The 22,598-nt window shown below is 40.9% G+C and overlaps 1 protein-coding gene across 1 annotated transcript in view; it reads right to left on the bottom strand.

Annotated features, from left to right (window-relative positions):
* The window catches only part of LGR4 (leucine rich repeat containing G protein-coupled receptor 4), an 83,291-nt gene that overhangs the window by 43,374 nt on the left and 17,319 nt on the right, over nucleotides 1–22,598 (bottom strand). Inside the window, exon 2 of the mRNA XM_042785211.1 lies at nucleotides 3,885–3,956. Within this exon, the coding sequence (XP_042641145.1) occupies nucleotides 3,885–3,956 (72 nt within the window). The remainder of the gene's footprint in view (nucleotides 1–3,884; nucleotides 3,957–22,598) is intronic.

The raw sequence follows: 22,598 nt of genomic DNA, 5'->3' as shown, positions 1-22,598 counted from the left end.
CCCACTCAAGAGGGTCTATGTCCTTCTTTCCCTTTGCTTGTACCTGTGAGTAATTCTCAGGTGGGACACTATCTCAAAGGTACAAAAACTCAGATTATACCTACAAACTTGATATTTTGCAGGGGAGTCAGATCCCTAAAGATGACCATTTAGTGCCACTTCAGATGTCCTCATTGGTCTCCCATCTGCACCAGATCAGCCAGTCTTGTGCAGGCGTTTTGGATAACCCAGCACACCTAAAACCAGCACGGGATGCATGCATCAAAACATACAGGTCACTCCCCCTTCGGTGACACAGAAGGCACATATTAATCGAGGAGACAGCTTTTACAAGTCTGGTATGCTGCTTCTTTCACTTTTATTTGTTAGTGTTCATTTTAGGATTTGGAAAATGATCCTCTGAAGTCTCTCCAGACTACCAAATAATTCATTGCGTTAAGGAAATGACAACCCCCATTTTAAATGGCTTCTACTGCATTTTTTAATCCCATCCTCTTCATACATGTTCTGTGTAAGACTCAGCTGCCAATGTAATATATCTAATTGCCTCCCATTTACATTCAATTAAATTCTGTGATACTATTTTGCAATATTAATTAACTCTGTCAGGGGCTAATCTCCCAGAGCATTTTTACAAATGACAGGGCTAACACATGGTGTAAAGAGAAAGGTGTCTGGGGCTGTATCCTAGATGAAGAGCTACTGGAGTCCATGGTGATATGGGTACTTACTGAATTCTCCTTAGTTTGTGGGATTTTCGTTTACTTTAGAGATGTAATTCTTGGGAGAAGTTCTAAATGGAAAAGTCACTTCTAGTACAAACCACTTTGCTTTAAGTCTGTTTCTTTTTCTTTGGCATGGAGACTCACACCCAAGTTTCTGTGCTGAAAAAGCAACTTTGCTAGTGCCTGGCAGTCAGAATTTGGATCTGTTTATCTATAAATAAAAGCCAGGAAGAAAGTTTGAAAATCATCTTAGTGGAGAAGGAAAATTGTGGTTATGCAGTGGGAAGTACAACAGTTTTTTTTCTGTTCACAACCAGCAAAAATAAAGGCCAAAAAATTTCTGTACCCTGTCCCATAGAGAAAAAGCAAAAACATGTCATCTCTGATGCTTCTCATTTCTATTAAGGAAGAAAGCTGCTTTTGTTTGAATCTATTATATTCCCTTCAGGAAGAACATGAACTGAAGCAAGGGAACCTGGAGTTGACTTGTGCACAGATGACCACACCACAACCAGGTCTTTAGAGAAAAGAAAGAAGTGATCTTCATTTCACTGCTGGTGGGCATGGCCAGAGTGTCTGCAAATAAGCTTTGAATTCAAAGCCAGCTGCTGATGCAAAACATTACTACCAACTCACAAGTCTCAGTTAATAGTTTTCAGTACTGTACACAGATACTGCCTACTTATGACTCTGCTCTCATGGTCATTTTCCTGTCTTTATGCATCCACGACAGCTGCTGAATTGGAGAAAGTTTTTCTTTTTAATCTTTCTGGAGAGTCTTCTACCTCTGAAGCTGTAGGAGGTAACTCAAACATAAAATGGAAAATGTAATTTTTTTATCTATCGTACTAAGGAACTATGGTTGATCTGAATATGTCCAAACACTTGGCAAGTAAAATTTTTCCTGTAAAGTTGTTATTTGGGCTTTGATTTTGATTCCCCCTCCCCCCCGAAGTTGCCTTCATATCAAGTAAGCATGCTAGGAATGATTTAAAGCTTCTGGGTGTTCACATATAATTCTGAGCTTAATGCTAGCCTGTTTTTGCAAGCCAAAATGCTGGAATTTAGGGGACAATGAGGTACACGTAGCAGATGGCTCTTAGGCAATAAACACAACAGATGATGGCTGAAGGCTCTGCCTTTTCTCTTTACCTCCTGACACACCCCAGGGTTTATGGAAGTTACACAATATGCACACCCACCAGTTAGGTTTTATTGTTTAATTACTTATAAGGAAAAAATTAAGTCTCCCACAGTCATCCAAAGTTGTGAAAACAGAATTGTTTGGTTTTTTCAACTTTTGGTGTGAAGTGGAACTATAAAGAACTTGAAAAAAACCTGGACTACAATGTAGTCTAAGAAAACATAGACATACAGCAGCGCACATTATGAAACACGTAGGGGATGCTGCTAGTATATACTCTAAGCCAAGAAAGCCTTCCCAAGCTTCTAATTTTTTTTTTATATTGACTATTCATCCCATAAAGCCTTTCCTAAATTGTGTCAATTACACACATGCGCTATCTGAAATCCTGGTAAATCTATTTTCCTTTGTGAGATATTCTCAGCTATATTGCAAATTTAAGCAATACCTAAAATCAGAGGGAATAAGCCAGAACCTGTTAAGCATGAAATAAGATACTACACACAATTCAGCTGACATCAATAAGCTCAAAGGCACTTCACAATTGTACTGACCCAAATCAAAAGTACTTAAGAACCAGGGAAAATTGAGTTATTTAAGTGTATTAGTAATGGTAGCTGCTACATTATCAGGATATGAGACACCAAAACTGTAAGGAGAGGTAGAACACCTTATTAGACCAACCAGCGCAGCTGGGGTGCAATGAAGAAAAACAGAGAAGCTTTCAGGAACACAAGCCTTTCTTCAGGAGCAAGTGATCCATCTCCTGGCAATTTCTCAATATCTTTGTTCCAGTGAAGCGCAGCGGGTGTACTGGTCATAGCAGATAACCAGTCAAAAGGTTCTGGGCTTTATCTGCAGTTTTGCTATGGGGTTAATTTACCCTGTTGCTCTCTACAAATGGCTTTCATTCTTTGCTTCTGTTTCCTCATCTGTAAAGTCAGAAGAATGCTTGCCCGCTTCATAAGGGTTTGTCTCTTTGGGGAAATGAGCTGTTCTTTCCCTAAGGTGCATTTATTGAAAAATCTCTCAACATAGCATTCATAGCTTCAGTCTAGTCAAAGTCATAAATAAGGATGGCCTTACTTTGTATTTTAAATGGTCCCTGATATGAGAAATGCTACTTAGACTGAAAATGGAAGAGTAGCAAAGCAAATTGCAGTGGTTTTGTCTTATCTGTTGCTTATTACTGGAAGTTCTCAACGTTCTCTGGCAAAGGTTGAACCATTACCCTCTCCTCATAGATAAGGAAACTAAGGCACACAGAAGTCACTTGTCGCGTAACAGTAAAGTCACATAATTACTAAAGCAGTAATTGAAAGTCAAAGCCTTCTCCCTGTTTATTGACTCTGAAACCCAGCCTAATTTAGGGCCATGCTGTGAAAGGGTGCTTCAACTTTGCAAAGGCACCTCAGTTAAGACCTCAGTTCAACAAAACACCAGGCACATGAGCCTTAGTGCAGCTTGAGGATTCAGAAGTGCAAATATTGCTTAAGTAAAACCTAAAAAGAAGGCTAAAAAATAGCAGAACAAGAGAGAGATGGGAATTGAAGAAAGAATTTCTGCTAGAGAAACTAAGAACAAGAATTCCGGTGCCACAGAGCTTGAATTTCTGATGCAGGCCAGGATGGGCTTGTGCATCTGCAGCCTACAGGGGCAATGGGAACAAGCTGCTCAGTAAATGAAACAACGTATATTTTATGGAACTTATGCAACAGCTATACTGTAGCTCCTTCGGAAACAGTGGTAATTACACACCTCATGTTATCTTTGGATAACACTGTAATTAATATGTGTCATCACTCTAGCCATGATTAAAATAATTACCGTAAAAAGTCCCTTGTAAGTAGCATTTACTGTTCCGGTTTCCAAACATGTACAGGACTTTTTTTTTTTTTTAAAAAGTATAATTGCTTTCTCTGTTCACAGCTCAAGTCAACACTACTTTCCCACCCACCTTCCACTTCACACAGCCATCTGATGTAGCAGAACTTTAGTGTGTGTGAAATACTTACAGCTCTTCCAAGTAGGGAAAGTTCTTGAATGCATCCTCTGGTAGCCTTGTGATATTATTCATGCTGATATCTCTGGAGAAGAAGAAATACAGATTTATCAATAAAAAGTAAGGGACTTTTACACTCTAGAAAAAGGAGGAGAAAAAGAAAGCCTAATTAGATGGCATGGTAACAGAAAAAAATACTGTAACATCACACAGTAATATATGTTTCTAGAAATTTACATTCTAAACTTTCAAATCCAGTTGCAGCAAAGACATATATAAAGGTAAGCTGATAAAGTCTTCTGACACCTCTAAGCAAACAACAACAACAACAACAACAACAAAAAAAATACCACTTTGAAAGTACAGGGCATGATGCATGTATGGAAGAGGCTCTACAGTACTGCTATTCTTGTGCTAATTTTTACCAATTTACACATGCATACAATTTTAACATAGATGATTAAGACTGCTCTAAAACCACAGCATATGAAGACATTTGGGAAAAAAAAAAAAAAGGTAAAAAGGATTGTGACCACCCACCACGCAAATTTTCATCCAACAATGTCTTCAAAAAAAAAAAATCATACATGCATTGGGACTTAATATAGAGCTTCTGGCAAACATGGCTTCTGGAACAACTGACAAGAATAGCAGAAACAAGTCTTAGCTCTACCACAGTCATTTTTTTTTTCTGCAAAACTTATAGAAGTCCTCGAGGTAATAGTTTTAAGCAGATTTCATTCTCAGTTCGTGAACAGAGACAGGCCGGCAGCAAGTGCTTACATGATAGGTATGCAGACGTACTCAGCTTTTTTGTTTCCGAAGGAGCAGTAAGTGGCAAACTTAGTGCCATCACCTCAGTTCACACCTACATAACCATCACAGATAATCCAGTCCTTAAGCAAGTTATTACTCAATGTGAGTAAAAGTAGCATGAAAATAATTCAGTTTGATAATTAAAGTAGTAACTGCCTAACAATTCATGGCATAACCCAAGTTCTTGCTTTCCACTTGGTTACTGCTTCCTTTAGTTTAAATATGTAGTTTAACGAGCAAATCAGTAAGACTCATTAGTACAGCCCTCCCAGCTTCCTTCTGCCTGCTGTCTTCTACACACTGTTCTCTAGTATCTACATTCCACCTCCCCATGTATTCCGGGTAAGAAGCAAACAAACAAAACCAAACCACCCCTTCTATCTCACTGATAGCCAACAAGTGCCACTGAAGCTCCTGTATGAAGACCCAAAGGGCTGGTGAACGCATGCAGAACAGCAGATTTCGTTTGCCACCTAAAAAGTTTGACCTTGGAATAACGTACCAGCCCTTGCCTACTACTCGGGCAGACATTCTCAACCCATCCATAGCCACCACCATTTTTTAAACATCCGCCTCAACTTGAATTACCACTTCTTCTGATGAGGCAGAGAACGGTCAATTTAGACTCCTCGTCCTATACTGGAAGGACACAAATCCCTGAAGAACTGTTTTGTAGGAGTAAAAACAACCCCCTTGAGAAATTAAGAAGTTTCACATTCAGGATATCTTCCATGGCTCCCACCTATGAGAGGACTGGGTGTTGACCTTAGGGGGTTCAGCGTCAGGCCCTTAAACGGAGCAATGACCATACGGAAGCGTTGGTGCCGCTTCTGGGGAAATGGTGTCTCAGGACATTTGTGCCTTCTCTCATGCTGTGAGAAACCAAATGCCATGTCAGTACCACATGACCTACCAAAAATGTTGCAGCAGCTAATTAAACCACTTTTTGCAAAGAGTGCCCATGTTATTCTTCCAGTTGTCAGACTATAATGTCTAACATAGCACATTTTAAAAAGCTTCCTTATTTATAATGACAATAGAATGCACTGTATAAACCCCCCCCGTAGATACTGTCAGCTGATGTCAGTGAATTTATGTTGAGATTAACAAGTAACTGGCTGTCCTGGGGTGAGTGAGTGGTAGAGTCTTTTTGGTGGCAGGGGAGGGGGCTATAGGGGTGGCGCCCTGTGAGAAGCTTCTCGAAGCTCCCCCAGCTCCAAGTCAGCTCCACTTCTGTTTGGAAACTGAGCCAATCAGCTGCACCTCTGCGATAACGTATTTAAGAAGCAACGTGGTGATGTGCAGTTGGACTTGGGAGGAGGAGTTGCTGCAGCTGCATGAACACCAAGGTCAGTGGAGGAACGGAGGAAGAAAGGAGGGGGGAAGTATGCCGGAGCAGAGACCCCCCTGTATCCTGTGGGGAGATGGCAGGGCGGCCCCCCCTGCCACCCATGAAGATCTACGGTGGAGCAGACATTGATTTGTGGCCCATGGCTTCTGCTTCGTTGATCAAGGTGCTGTGCCCGAAGAAGGCCGGGGTCTCATGGGAAAAGGCAGCCCCGCTGCTGTAATTCAGTGCTGGGAGGATTGCAGCATGCGGGGGAGTCCCACGCTGGAGCAGCTCGGGAAGGGCTGCAGCCGTGGGAGGGAATCCAGTCGGAGGAAGTTAGTGACCCGTGACGGAGCAGTGTGGGGAACGCTGCGGCCTGTGGGAGGAATTCATGTGGGAGAAAGTTTGTGGAGGACTGTCTCCTGTGAGAGGGGGACCACGATGGAGCAGGAGGAACAAGTTCCGGAAACTCCCCTCACCGAAGATGAAGGAAGTAGCAGCACTGTCTGCACCCCCCATTCCCTGCCCCTGCGCCACTGGGGGAGGAGGTAGAGATATCGGGAGCAGAACTGAGCCCGGGAAGAAGGGAGGGGTGGGGGGAAGGTGTTCTCAAGATGCGACAATGCTTCTCACTGTCCTACTCTGTTATGTGTTGTTAGTGTCTGTAATAAATGTATGTTCTTTTTTCCTTCCCCTAATGAGTCTGCCTTTTGCTCGTGCCCATAAAGGGTGTATCTCGAACCCCAAGCCTGGCTCTCTGTCCCTTCTTATTGCCAGAAGAGAAGGGAGAGAGAGCTGCTGCGTTGTGGTTGGCTGCTAATCAGGCCCAAACCACGACAGTGGGAACTGGTCTGCTGCCCCTGATTGAGCAGCATAGGCCTTCAGCCACCACCTACGTGAACACTGCACTCTTACATTAAATCTAGATGCAACTGCCTCTTTAAACTAAATGTTTATTAAATAGCAGGCCAAAACTTCATTCCTCATAGCCCAGTGTAAACCAAGAGTTATTCCTCAGCAGCTATTAAAAGTATACTAACCTAACGCCAGAGCAAGAGCCATCAAAATAAGGTTCAGCACATACAAAACAAACCCAACTGTGAGAGAAGACCAAGAAAATCCACTATGGCAGAAGAGAATCCTTCACTAAGCTCCAGAGGGAACTGAACTGCAGATGATTTATTTCTGAACTCTACAGCCCGTGTGCTTTAAGAGGTGCTTTGTGTCTCAGCAGCAGCTTGGGTACCATGAGATCCTGCAGTTGCTGCGGGGGACATTTTTCTTCTCATGCAGGAAAGTAAATAAAAGTATCAGATACATGACTCCGCCAGCTGTCTGCTCCACAGGAGACTGCAACTTTTATTCTCCCGACCCCCCATGTACATTTTTCAAATTGTCATGAGTACATGCGTTTCACACATCCAGGCTAGTCCTCTCATTTCCAGAGGACTACACATCCCCTTCCAGGATCAACTGGGAACCATTTATGAATAGGGCAGATGGGTAAGAAGGAGTGGAGTCCCTGCATGAATCCAAAGAAATAGTAACCTGTGCAAGAAAATCGCAACTCTCAAGAGACTGTTGAAGTTATATAAAATCATACTATCATATATACCATATTAAATGGTGGCAGTAAAACTAAGTTAGCAGCACATATCATGAGAAAGCACTTTATGAATGGCTGTACATTGCTTTGTGAAGGATTTTGACTGCAATGATATTCGTTGCACTACTTTATAGCTCTTTAGGACAGAAGTAAGCAATCACATCCATCTGAAAGCAATGGTCTTGAAGTTTTCAGAGCTATGAACACCTGATTTTCAGAAATGTCATATGCAACCCTAAACAAAGTAAATGGAAACTGTGCAGACCTACAGCATGGCTGACATCCAAATTCTACGTAATTTCAGCCTTCTCTGGGATCTGAAATTAGCAAAGAATGTTTTTTTCCTGTAGCTCCAAGTGTCAGCATCTACAATTTTAATACAGGGAGCTGATTCTTTGGATGTAAGCATAAAATAGAACACCTTAATAATGAATATTTGAGAAGCACCAAAAATATCCTTGAATTCTACTGAAATTTAGTACGCACAAAATTGCACTGGCAAACCTGTCAATCATCATCGTGTGAATCTTCAAGGACTGCTTATCATGCCATCTTGCTAAAAAGCTGGAATTACGACAAAGTTTCTGTATTTGACTTCATTACATGTGATAGTAACTCCTACTCAGTAAATAAGCCAATCGTTATAGCACTGATTCACAGACTTTGGGGAACATCAAGACACGAACTTTCGAAGTTTCTTAATGATCACCACACAAGTTCTAAACCATTTTTTGTTTAATTAAAATCATTATTTAAAAGCAGTTTTGGTACAGAATCACAGAGTGATTGACAACAACTCACCAATCAACAGACATGGTTGAACCACCCTTTAAAAACTGCTAGAAAAAAAATGAAATTTCAACAGCTAAGAAGGTGAAAACACACTAATCTTATCTGAAGTGCCCTATCAGCAAAAAAGTAACCAATACAGAAGGGAAAAAACACAAGGAATTCTAGAAGCCAAAATGAGACACTTGCTGTGGTTTTTTCTTTATATATATATATATATATAAAAAAAAAAGTATCTAATTTTTTATTTTTCTCTTCATTTCACTCTACAGAATATCCTCAGTCAAAGAATGAGTTCGTGGACACTATCTGCTGGTAATAAAATATTACGTAGTTCATGAGCTTCAATGCAAGAATTCGCAAACAATATTAGCAAACATCCATAACATTCATATCAGTAAAATCAGATGTCTTAATAACAACTCTCTAAAAAGTCTGCCTAGTTAATTTGGAAGATACTTTTAATAAAACACGCTTTATAGAAGAATTACAGCAAAAATGGACTAGCACCATATATTATAACAAAATAATGGTAAATATTCCCCCAAAAAAACACTGTCCAAAACAAAAATAGCCCTTGCCAAGTTCCTACTGCTTTTATTTTAGAAAAGATTCATTTTACTGTTCCTAAAATTTCAAGAAATAAATCAGGTCTATGCAGAATCATGGAGGCTGTCCATGTGAAAAAGATAAAATATTAGTAGAGGCCTTAGATATGTCAAAGACATCTCCAGTAAGAAGCTGCCCTACACCACCTGATTCCTTCACCTCTACTAGGAAGACCGTAGGCCTATGAGCCCAGACCTCATTTAAGGTCCTAATATATAAAATAAGTTCTAAGAACAAATAAAATGAATACCTAATAGTACTTTCCCAACCTCTAGCAGTGTCCACGGGAATAATGCTATCACACAACAGAAGGATTACATCAGCAGTTGCCTAATGCCCCATTTCAGCAGAACTAAGCTGAAGCACCCGTTCTGGATGGGCTTATTACATCCAGACATAAGTCGCCCAAACACAGCTCAACACCTACAAACCATTTGATTGCCATCAAAAAAAATAGAAACCCAAATCCCAAAACAACAACAAAAAAAAACAACCCACAGTTGACCTAAATTTTACTGCTACATTGAAGTTCAGACTCAGTATCTGAAAGGCTTATCTTAAATTTCTTGTTCTTTCATCACTTCACAGTGTGATCTGTCAACCCCAGCAACCTACAGCTCTGTCTTGAAATTAAATTCAGCCCCACACTTGGGATGCCCACACCAAGGACGTTTTCCCTGGGAAGTGCAAAACAGACACAACAGCTTTAAGAGGGAAAAGATGAGGAGAACGCTGCCGGGGTTTACACTGTCGCTTCATCAGGAAAACGAAGGAGAAGCCAGGGGTAGGCCTATACCTTTCAGCAGTTAGCCATTAACCAGGCTTATCTCTACTAAGCAGCCAGGCTCAATCTTCGCTCACTAACCAACTTTAACCAAGGCAGGTCAGGGCGTGATCAGGCAAGGAGCTGGCATCGAAAATAAAATGATGAGCAGCCGAAGGTGGTAACCTCTTTAGCAAGAGGCGGCTGCATCTTGGGGATAACATGAATCACAGCCTTACAGTTACAATTAGTTTCGCCATTTCAAGTAGGAGAGATATAACGCCAGAATATAAACACAACCGTGCTCTCTCCTACAGTGCTATTGCTGCTGTGGCTGCAGTTGTGAACGATAAGTAAGGCTCTCACACTCAAGTCAGAAGTTTTGTCCTTCTTCCAGAAAGTTACTAGAGAAAGGGGCTGGGGGGAGGGGAGAAAAAAAAAAAAAGGCAAACCACAAAATAACTGAAATGAGTAGCATGAAGAAACCTACTGAAAATGTTATTTTACCATCCCAGGTACTGCAGAGACTAATTTTTACAGGCCAAAGGTGAAAATCAAGCCACAGTACTCCAACAGTCATTTGCTGTCTTCAGCCTGCTTCAGTAGATCCCTTCAGGTTATTCTGACAGCTACTTTAATCTTGATCTCCAGCTTAGTTTAGCAAAGTCTCCTGCTTTCACCCAACACAGAAACACTGTGAAGTCTTTAAAAATATTTGTACGTATACCAACCAGCAAGAATGCAAGATGCTGTAAAAACCTCTCTCTGTTGAAAATAGGCATCAAATGAGGTAAATTAACTTGGGAGAAGACAGCACTTTTGCTGTACACAGCAAAAACACACAGCACCATATCTCCTCTCTACATAAAGCAGGAGATTTAAACTACTCTTAAAGTGACCAGGAGTGGAAATTTTAGAAACGTGAATGAGGCAATATAATGAACTTAAAATACTCTTTCTGTGCAAGAATTCCAGATCCTGATGGAAAGTTTTGGTTGGTTAGGGTTTTTTAAGGATTCTTTATTCTAACACTGTCTGAAGTCAAACTTCCCCAGGCTTCAGAATGAGTAGAAATACTTCATAACTTGAAGAGAAACTTAATAATTCTCTCACATTTTAAAAAAAAGATACTCTTAATTATCTTTAGAAAGTGGCTTAAGTCACAGGTTTTATCAGTGGTATCACGCAAAAGAGAGTTAGATAAAATGCACAGTATTTCAGTGTCTGGCAGGGCACAGATCGCTTTCTCTCTCATTTGAACGTACTGCCTCTACCGTAAAGTAGCCTGACTCTTGTTAGATTTACCCCAAACACCTTTCTCACCAATTGCCAAAGAGGGATTGTGGCTAGAAAGGACGGCTGACTAGAGATGATGGAAATGGAGGAGGGGGTCAGTAACTCTTGAAAAAGAAGAAAAGCTGCAACAGCAAAGAGGGATCATAAAGTGACAGCCACAGACTTTCTGTCGAGGGCTACAAAAAGGACAGGAAGAAATGATAAATAAATTAGCCCAAGATATAAGCAGAGAATGAAAGCTAACGACCCACAATAACTGATGGGCATTGAAAAGGAAAACGATGCTCGTCTCTCTGGACTGAGGGACATAAAGCTGCAACAGCCTTTTTCTTTTCTTTTTTTATTTTTTTTTTTTTTGACAATACCTACCATTCTTCACTGCATCTCCCCAGCCAAAAGGTGTACATATTTTAGGCAAATAAACCTTCCTCACTATCCAGCTGCAATGTGCTGGCATGTCTCCTAAAATTCATAGGAGATGCTGGTGCTACACTTGCTATCCTGCGTTGCAGCCTCGGCTGGCAGCACTTGGATTGGCATTGAACTTGGGGCACACGCACCTTCCTACCACATTCGTGCACTGCATCCAAAGGCATGCTAACAACCTAAAATACCCCATTTGGTAAAAAAGATCTGAAGCCAAAAAAACATGAAATATCTAGCTACAGAAAGGGAACATTAGATCTCAGCCAAACTCAATCAAGATTGGCTGCTCTAAAAAATAAAATCAAAAATCTCCCCTGTGCTCCCCTGCACTTCATTAACAGATAACTTCTTTCTGGCTCTCCACCTAACCTCTATCTTTTGTGAAGTTTAGAAGGGAAGGGGAAGAGGGAAGAGGGGAGGCGCGAGTGTTTGTTGAAGGAAAGCAGATCATGTTTCAACAAGGCACCTTCAAAATCCTATAAAATACTCCCTCTGAGCAAGCTTAACCTGTTTGCTGATAGATAATAGCATGTAATACTGTAGGCTCCATTCAGTCTTTTCCAAGGTCTGGGCCCTCTGCCACTGAGTTATTTAATTACAACACAAAATGATTTAGGCAGAGCTATCTGTATTTGAATAAAGCCCTCCTACCTACTTGTACAAAAGCATTAGGTAAAAGGTCTTAATCTTATGTAAAGTTCCCCAGGTAGTAACCCTGCTCCAGCTTGAGTAGTACTGGAAAAAGCTGAAGCTGTTAATATTTTTAGATACTACGTTAAATAAGCCAGGTTATTGCAAATGGAAGTCAACATGATGCTAGAAAATACTCAGCAACAATTAGCCACCCACTACCACTGGGATCACTGATAAGTGGATAACGTCCCGATTACATTAACATTGGTGAAGATCAACTAGACAAAGCAACAGTAATTTTTCTGAGTATAGAAGACCAACAATTTTTTGCCAATTATCCCAAAAAAGGGGACAGAAGTAGATGCAGCTGTATGGTGGTGGTCAGTGCTTTGAATTTGGTGCAGGTCACAGCTGCATTAGCCAGAACTGCCTGGTGGTACGGCAGCAGGGAGAGGCAGAAGAGCTGGAGCGGAGGGTGGGCAGTGGGGAGAATAAATCAGGGAAACTCAAGGTTAGACCAATCTAAGTTGTGCTGTGGTGATACAGTCTTGAAGAAACACATTTGGTGCTGAACACCTTGTAGGAACATGCTTACATGATGAAAATCAATGTAATTTTCAACCAAATCACACACCTCAGCAGCCAGTCCCAAGGGAGCTGAATTACATCCCTGGTTTAAATTTACTTTCCCATTTAGCCAGTTCCTTTGGGATGAACATAAAACCAGTGAAGGGACAGAATAAGTGAGTTTGCATTAATATGTCCCATGTCTTAATCATATTTGGTATGTAATAAAAGCACAGAAAGCCTAGAGGATCAGCAAGTAAATTCTAATTAAATTCATTCAATTAAAAAGAAAAAAGCTTGATTTTTTTTTTTGGTCTGTATCTTCCTGATAACAAGCAGTGAATAATTCTCTTCCAGAAGCACCACCTCACAGCTACTGCTTTGAACAGTAATTGCCCACACTGTGGATCCAGTGAATGCAGCTAGAATTCAAGGACATATGTTACACACAAACATGCCAACCCCAAAAGCTAGAAATCATAACCAGGAGGCAAACAAATATCAGGCAAATGAAAGATGATGTTTACAGAGGAGCCTGCACTTGGAAAGTGTTTGAGCTTGCAATGGTGTTAGAGTTTAAAAAAAAATGCTTAAGTAATACACCGGGTAATAAATTTTTTACCTTTTATATACTACCTACTTTTATTACAGCAAGGTTTGGCTACCTCAGCTTATACTATTAGCTAACATTCAAATGGTAATAGCACACCGATGCCCCAATATGCTAGACTGGTATTACATTTAAAATTTACATCCTCCCAATTTCTGACAAGGTCTGCACAACCACCAGCACCCATCTCCCAGAGGGAAGGGCCCAGCTTGAGGGCACCTCTGGGTATGCCAACAGCCAGGACTCTGCAGTATTAACTATCTCATATCCTCCAACCTTTACTGCTGTGGTTCCAACACGTTTTTCTCCTCCTGTTCTTCATTTACTGTTCCTTTTGACATGGACAAAGTTGCTAATGACAAAATAAAATGGAAGATCTGAAACCAATTTTTGAATTAATGTCAATTTTTCTCCTGGTGATACCATCTCTCCCCAACAACCTTTAGAATGGTCCTACTGTCTCTAACGTGATCAGAGAGCTCCAACACTTCAAAAGGACCAAAACCTGTTCTGCATTCACAGCCCATTTTTCAGTCACAAAAAGCCTATCAGCCATGATATTTTTTCACTTATGAGCACATTTCCTTTTCCACTTCTTCTAGGAAACATTCTTGTAAGAAAGGAAACATCCAAATACTTAAAGCCTTAGTCAACATCTGCTGTGACTGGCTAAATCAGACACAAGTTGCATTCCCACCCAGCAAATACACTTGCCATTTCCTAAGTACCCATGCTATCTCCCTAATGACCGCAGCGTCTTATCATCTGTTATTTGTATTGCATCAAGAAGCTAAGGGCCCTAGTTCAACATGTCAACGTGATTGGTGCTGTGCAAATACACAGTTGGAGACACTCCTCACACAGAAGAGTTTGCTGCTTAAATGGACAAGACAAACAGCATGGAACGGAAAACAGGCACGCAGAGGTGAAGTCAGCCGCCCAAAGTCACCAGCAGCGCCTGAAGCCCCTTCCAGTTGCCCAATGCTGCTCTCATGTGCTATGCCCAGCTACAGTCCACCATGTTGTTTTCAAAAATAATTAATTACCTTTATTTCCCCCCCCCTTTTTTTTTTCAGCAGGCAAACAGGACAGGAGACTCTTCTGAAAGTTTCTTGTTTACTAGACATATAGCTTCACTCCATTTGGTATCAGCAGAAAGAAGTTACACTTCAACAGCTATGAAGCAGCTTCTATGTGATGTTTCCATCCACTTCTCCGTGGCTCAAACTAACTGGAACGTTTGTGTGACTGCTCACTTGCAGATGAAGCATTTAACCCGTTTTTCATGGAAGCAATCAAACTTCAGGCTACCTACTATACATGGAGCCCTTTTTCAGTACAAGTACAAAAAAAATCATACAAATCCTGTTGATTTCAGTAAGCTTTTAGCATTTTGCTGAAGCAGGACCTACAACATTTTCACAGACAGCCACAGAAATGCTAAAAAATTCAGACAGGTCTGCTCCTGCAAGAGAAGTAATATCCCCATTTTTCCGCCACCATATTTTTAAGTTTTTCCTCCTGCCTCCTCCTTCCCATGTCACATCAACCTGATTTTTTTTTCTTCCAACATGATGTCTTAGCTTTCTTTCAGACACAGTAACTAGCTCTAATGTACCCTATTCATGTGCCAATCAAGCCATCATCAAGATCTTAGAGAGAACAATACTTGTATGCAAAGACCTATTTTGAACTGGTATTTGAGTCACTGCAGGCCAGCCATTAAGCAATCACACATACGGTTAATGGTCTATGTTGACACATGGTGGGGAATTAACCCAGAAAAAAATTCCACTGCATTATTATGAAAGAGATCGTATCTTGGAATAGGAATATAGAGCAACTTAACATGCTCTTCGGTTAATTTTTAAGAGCCACACGTTCGGTGCAGATTACGGGCTGAAGGAAGGGCTTATCATAAACTGAAGGAGAAAATAAAATGCCTTTCAATGCAAGAGTATTTCCCTAATATAGTTAGAGATTATTTATAGCAGAGAGTAAAATTATGCATTATTCATGGTTTTATAATTATTTACTCTCCGGAATACAGTAACACCAGGGAATTGAGTACAAAAAAAAAAGGAGGCCATGAGTGTGACAGGCACATTAGTCAAGCAGTCTGAGAACAAGCCTGTGCCAAGATACTCCTCCTGTACCTAAGATTATCCATCACAAAGTGCAAATAACCAACCTGTGCAAGACCACGAAGAAGTGCATGGTCAAAAAAAAGTGGGAATTTGGACCATCCACACGCCTGATCTGTAACCAACCTCCCATGTCCTGCTACCACCTTAACTCCAGGTAGGGAAGCTCTCAGCACGGTTATATCATAGCTATCCTGTGACTTGGAAGTTTTTAAAAATCATTTATAAATAAGTAACGTGGTTGTCCAAGACTCCAAGAGTAACTACAAATTACAATGTCAGAAAAGTCATTAGAAGTATTTGGCGATAATCCCCTCAGATTCACAGCTACTTGTAATACAAACTACAGGAGGACTTCAGGAGAGCAGCAGAGCTGTTAAAATCTATAAGGACCAACATTTTTCAAAGGACCACTGCAAAGCATCTTTGCCAGGTAGACTCATCATGCCCTGCAACTAGCACAGCAGTTGTTGAGGGTAATCAAATCTAAGCAATGTAATTATTTTATCCTGATGGCATGTCTTCTGCACTTTATCCAGCTTGTCTCCTGTCTCCAGACAGCACAGCCCAGGCTACGCATGAAGCCATGGCAAGATGTAAACCTGGTGGTGGAGCCTTTGGGTGCAAGTATTGAAAATGCTGTCCTCCTATTAGCGATACTTTTCTATTTCACTAACATGTCTTCCAGATATGGAAAACTATTAACACCTTCACTTCATTTAACTACAGTCCCAGTAAACCGGCTGGAATAACAACTGTCCAAGTAAGAGGCTTGAAGCTGGGATCAACTGAGCCAAAAACACATGCATCTAAACTATTCATTACAACCACTTGTGTTTTGGCAAGCCTTGAGATTATTCATAAAAGCCAGTAAAGGTAAGCAGAAGGATTTTATTTTTTTTAATCCATAGGTCTCCACACATCAAGGGAAAAGGTGAATGCAGTGACAGGCTACATGCTTATTCAGCCTACTACACCCTCCAGGGGTGTACCTGCACAATGTGTTTTCTTTCTGACGAAGGAAATTGGCTTATAATTCCCATTTCTTTCCACCTCCACGGTGGTGGAACTGTTTACGGGCTGCATTCTATAATCAGAGCATAATAATAATCTGGATTTAAAGAAAAACATTTATGGGTTTTGGCCTTTTTTTAAAAAAAAAAAAATTAGATGGGGTTAGCTATCTTCTATATAGCATGGGCTCAGAGAGCTATATCAGCACAACGACGGAGCAGTAGACTCCTACAGTAGTAGGAAAGAGAAAAGACACTGAAGGAGACAGTGAGAACTTCACACTAAAAGAAAACATAGCATATAGCTATGCCTGCAATGAAATCAACACCAGATTCCCTAAAGGAGTTTTACAGAAAGATGCTTGTCATGTTTTATGTAAATAAAGATTAACATTGTTTGCAACCAAGTTAAAATAGGGCAGCATTGCCCATTGAAACAATTGTCCCTACCATCACAGAGTCATATTGAACCATCAACCACCACGGTAACTATGTAATTTTTTTAATTACTCTAGCTTTGATTTTTCTTTAATGAGTTAAGTCAGCCCCAGGTTAGACCCATATCTGAGTTTAATGTAAAGCACATATTGCTAAACCCGACACAGGCACTTCACGCATGACCAAGCTAAGGTTTTGTTCATTACTATTGAGGAAGTTCTCAAGCATTTTTTCCTTATCGAAAACTTCTGTGAACAACCAATGCTGAAACACTAGGAACATCACCAAACTATGTAATCTAACCAGTTTAATGAGACCTGGGTCTTCTGCCCCCCCTTCAGTCTCAGGTCCCTGCTGCATAACCACAAACACCTACAAGGCACGTTTCGTTCCATTTAACAGCTTCAAGGGCAATTCCATGAAACTTAAACTGCCTCAACAGGAGCACAGGGAGCCACACTCACCCTTTGGACTCCAAGGACACCACATCTCTCTCCACCTAGCAACACAGTATTTACTACAACAAACATTTCACACTAAAAGCTCCTGGTTACAACTCCGGACATAAACTGGTGAGATTCAGTGCCTTGCCCTTGCAGAGACTGATTTTGTGGGTTTGGACAGGTTGCTTCCCCTTTCCAAACCCCAGGTTCAAAGGAGAATAATCTTTTCTGCATCTCTGCGAGGAAGGGGGAGGATAAAGCTACCGATGTTTCTGAGCTGTCCAGACAGAGCCCAGCACTTAGATCTGTTTACACTGATAGAAAAGCAGTTCTATCATTACACACATATATTCATATAAAAATCTTGTGTTGCATTTTCACTCTGTGCTTTTGCTCTGTTGCAAAAGGAGAACACAAACAGCTACAAATCCAAATTCACAAAAACGCCAACTTTAGTAACTCTAAGTACTTTGAATTTTATTCATTTTCTTCTGGTTTATTTTGGTCTCCTAGACTGTCCCACCCAATGTTTAGAAAGCAACCTCAGCCTCAAAAGTCTGGGTAAGTCCTACATTTTTAGAAGACTAAAAGCAAAACGGAACTGGTGTATGAACAACACAGTCACTGATGCAACGAAGCCAGAAGACAAAATGTAAACATCTCAATCAGTCCAAGCCTATATACAACAGCTTTAGCATGTAAGAATTTTTTTCACTTACACGTAACTAAAAATTATTTCTGGAAAAAAAAAAAATCTTTTTCTGCAGTACAGCACTATAATTATCTATATACTGTGGGGAAACTGAAAGGGCACAGTACAGCTTCCTAGTGTCAACATAGATCTCGTGGCAACACCTGGAATGGCCTTTATAGAGTCAGAAATGAAACATGCTTTTACATAGCAATTTTCAAGGCACCTTAAAGTAGCTGACAAAGTACAAGCGGTTTTGATACGATATAAAACAACTTTTGGAAATTCTTGACCATCAATGATTGTGCAGTACTTTAACAGAAGAGTAATTTCCACTTTATGACATTTGAAGGAGTAGAGGCTTCCTGAAGTCTCCTGAAGTTCCCAGCGTGGCAGTGTTCACGCATGCTAACATACAACCCTTGTGTTTCACTCGGGAAATGGCATCTTCAATGAATGGCAAAGCAAGGGTTGCTGCCTATTGACGTGTAACTAAATACAAGCATCCAAATAGCCTCCGAAGCTTTGTCCAAGCTTCCTGACCTTTTGAGTTATGCTGGTTTCAGCTACATTCCTCTTTTTGATTTATTTGAGATGGATGATCAAGTGCCTTACATATATGAAGACATGAGTTGAGCATTCACCATACCTTCAAGTGAACTTGGACATCAAAATAAAATCTCCCCAAAATGTCTTCCAGGTCACTCTTAGAAAAGAGCTACAGGTTCAGCTTCTACTTCAACAGTACAGGACTGAACAACAGACATCACGGAAGTAACCAAAACCAATTTTATTTCTTCCTATATAATGAGAGTATCAGGAATTCTCTTGTTCTTCTCTGACTTATCACAGAGCTAATTACTTCAAGAAGCAAAACTTCACTAACGCTTTGCGCCTTGTGAAAAAACGCAACTCTTTCCTTGGTGGTTGAAGCTGTGCAGATTTTATCCCTCTCCCCACCCTCCAAACTGCATTTGTTGTCATCTTAAAGCAACACAATATGCATCAAAATTCAGGATCCACAGTGACAGTAGCACCTGTGGTGTACACGTACGTAACAGTGGGTTTTCTCCCCCCAAAGTCTGTAGTAAAAAACTAGCTAGTGTTATGAGCATTTGAGGAAGGGGGGAGGGGGGAGGGAAAAAAAAAAAAAAAAAAAAAAAGACAACAAGTCATTACTGCTATTCAAAACTGGTCACCAACTGGTCCTCTCTCCCAGAATTTGGACAGACTAGTTCTATTTCTGCAAGCAACCCTCGGACAAAACTGCATCCTCCAACACTTTGACAGCCTCGAGCAAAGCTGCCTGCACCATGTTCAGCTCATGGAGGCCGTGGGCTGGCTATGTAGTGGAATCTGGCAGGAGCAGTCACATCTGCAGGTAAACAAGCCATCCGGTAAAAAATTCTGTAAAGGAAAATAATCAGTCTGAAGGAAAAGAAATCAATCAAAAATACAAAAAACTCCTCTTTGTGCACCAAGGGATGAAGGAGGAATGTCCTCATAGCTGTTCCACCTCCAAAGGCTGGAGGACAAAAGGCAGACTCTCCTTCCACCCCCAGTGGAAAGCCACATAAGATGAGGAACACCACCTTTCTCACTTTTGGTTTTTTTTTTAGTGCTATTATTATGGCCTATGCCTAAATGCAAATTTTAGATGGCTATACAAAGAGGCCACCACAAGCAATGTAGCACAACCACCAACAGGCCTCCTGAGCTTTCAGCGTAACAAAGATGAACCAACTCTGACTGAGACATGGGCCCTTATTCAAAACTTGCTCCCAAGTGGAGGGGACTTCTCCAGAATCAAGAGTCAGTGAACCTGATCCTTCATCAACCAAGTCTTTTCATTAGTTTAAACTAAAACTAGAGGTTCAAACAAACAAAATCAGGGAGCAGGGAAGAAAAAAAAATTCCGAAAGCAAGAGTTGTGGGCAAGATTTTATGATGTACCAGTCCAACTGATAAGTGATGTGGGAGGAGGAGTGGCAAGTTTCAAGCAAAGAGACACTTTCTAAGGTCTCTAATGGCATGCAGACATTTGTTTTGCTATTGCAAGACTTCCTGCTAACCTGCAGAGGTTCTCCCTCTGTCACCGCAGCACACAAAGCAGCCAGCGCAGTCTGAGCAGGCAGCCATAAGAGGGTTAATGAACACTGCACACCAATTAGAAAAAACCTGTAGTCAAAATTAACTGCAATTGCAAAGAAAAAAAAAAAAAAAAAAGAAAAGAAGGCAAGAAAAAGAAACCCAAAAAACCTCAGTCTCTCACATGCCCAGAGAAAAAGCTGAGTGCACTGTCAGTGTGGGGAATCCAGCCCTTTACACATTCCCATTCCACGCCAGCATATTCACAGTAGTTTTCAATAAACATCTACACAAGTCACTGGGGGGGGGGGGGGAGAAAATAAATTATCTGTTTTCTTTCATACAACTCCACAAAAATAACTGTCATCACAACCATCCTTGTGGCAGAAAAGTCCATATTTGCCTGCAGTGAAATCCGTCTGCAGCTGCCCTGTGGAAAAGACAGCCAATAATTGGCTTCTTTCACCTCTGTTAACCACGAACAAAAGTGTCATTCAGCTCCCAAATGGACAGAAGGCACCAATGGATGGTCAGCTCGCTGAGCCAATGGGCTGGAATAACAATAACCCTGTAGCATTTTCTTTTTCCTTTTGTTTAGTCTTTCAAAGCCCTTAATTAAGACCCTCATAAAGAACCCCTACAGGCTTCTTTCAATGAGGCATTACACGCCTGTTTTCTTGTATTTAAGGAAGAAAAGTAACAGGGATTTCTGAAACACATTAAGCAGTACACACAATTTCCATGTATTCACAAGTGAAATACTGTTACATTTTAGCTTTTAAATATTATCGTCAATAAAAAGAATTTCAAGCTTACTCTGCCCACTTTTTGCTGTACATCCCTTGCTGTCAAGATAAAAAAATAAATAAATACAGGCGGTCATAAATCTGGCATAACTGCAACAGCTCGCCCAAATTCATTGCAGGCCAGCAGGTCCCAAAATGAAGGCAAGCAGAACAACGCATTTTCATGAAACATCCCTGGACATCCTGAAGCAGAGAGCTGAGAAAGGACCGGGTAACGCAGGGAATTAATTTGTTGAGACTGCACATGACACACTGGCATTGTCTGAAAATCAGAGCTTGTGAAGGCTAAGGTACATACCCTGCTGGCTTGAGTGATACCATCAAATATCTGCTTGTATTTAATATACATGAAGGTAATCTATACTCCATTATTTATGACCAAACTGATGTAATACCAATGTTTGTATATTAAACAGGACATTTGAGGACTACCTCTGCTTTTGAGCAGCACAGGTCTCCACTTAACAGAAATGCTGTCGAAACTTGCAATATTTGAGCAAACAGCAACTCTTTTCTTGAAGGACTTCTCCCCCAGCCACGAATAGGAAATAAAACAGTTTTAAGAAAACACCACTGAAATACCATCCTTGTAAGGTGCAGGCTAGTTTTTGGAGAAACTTAGTCATCCAGTCCTTCCCCACTCCAAAGCAGCCCGAGCAGCTGCGCAACGTGGCCGCTGGTTTCCATGGGGCACCCAGTGCGGTGAGGGGTGCCAGGGGTGCAGAGCATCAGGTACAACCACCACCTAACAAAGACATCAGCGGCCAGGGACGGTCCAGCCCCTACAGTGTGCTGCCGTCTCTCTCATTGTCTTGTAAATGCCCTTCTCCTGTGAAAGGCGGCATATGGGCAGCTTCCTCAGCTTCCTCGCAGGAGACTGCACAGCAATAGAAGATGCAACCAAAAACTACCAAAATCATTAGCAGAGGGTGTTTTTCATGTCAAAGAACTACAGCCTGAGGCTCTGGTAATCTCCAAAACACTCTCTCCCCTGCAAGAAAAAGGGAATAGCTTTTTTATGACTGACAGAAACCCCACACAATATGAAGAGAGAACAGAACAAAGACATTTTTATTACTAACACCAGTCTGAGCGAACACAAAAAGCAATGGTTTAAAATCCTCCTCTCTACCTACGTATCCAGCAAGCATTCTTTGACAAGCATCACTTGCATGCATATAGACAAAATGCAACTGGGTATATATCAGCTTAGAACTTTTTTTTTTTTTTTTTTCAATATACCAAAGAGTGAACTGCTTGTATCTGTATTCACATAGACAAGGAAGTAACTTGCCTTTCAGGAATGGTATTCTAGCAGCCGCGCTCAGTGATTTTGATTTTCAAAAATCAGACTGCTTATTCAGGTATTATACGTCAAAATCTCTTCAAGTTTTAGACTGCTGAATTAAAGGCCCAACAAATAATACATGACTATCACTTGTCCTACATGGTGTTCCTGTTTCCTCCTGCTACAAGAAAATATAACTGTAATTAAAGAAGAAAGGAAAAAAAAAAAAAAAAAAAAAGACAATGTCTACATGACTTCATTTTGAAGGCCTAACTCCAAGCACACATTTTTGGAAAGCCTGTTCACAAGCCTTTATCAGAACGTGTTGTATCACTGACCTTGACAGAGCTTCAACATCGATCAAGCAGGAG

Source organism: Tyto alba, unplaced genomic scaffold (assembly GCF_018691265.1).
Source record: "Tyto alba isolate M040663 unplaced genomic scaffold, T.alba_DEE_v4.0 Super-Scaffold_8, whole genome shotgun sequence".
Taxonomy (NCBI): domain Eukaryota; kingdom Metazoa; phylum Chordata; class Aves; order Strigiformes; family Tytonidae; genus Tyto; species Tyto alba.
Note: the sequence above shows the minus strand (reverse complement) of the source record. Positions and strands in the feature narration are given on the sequence as shown.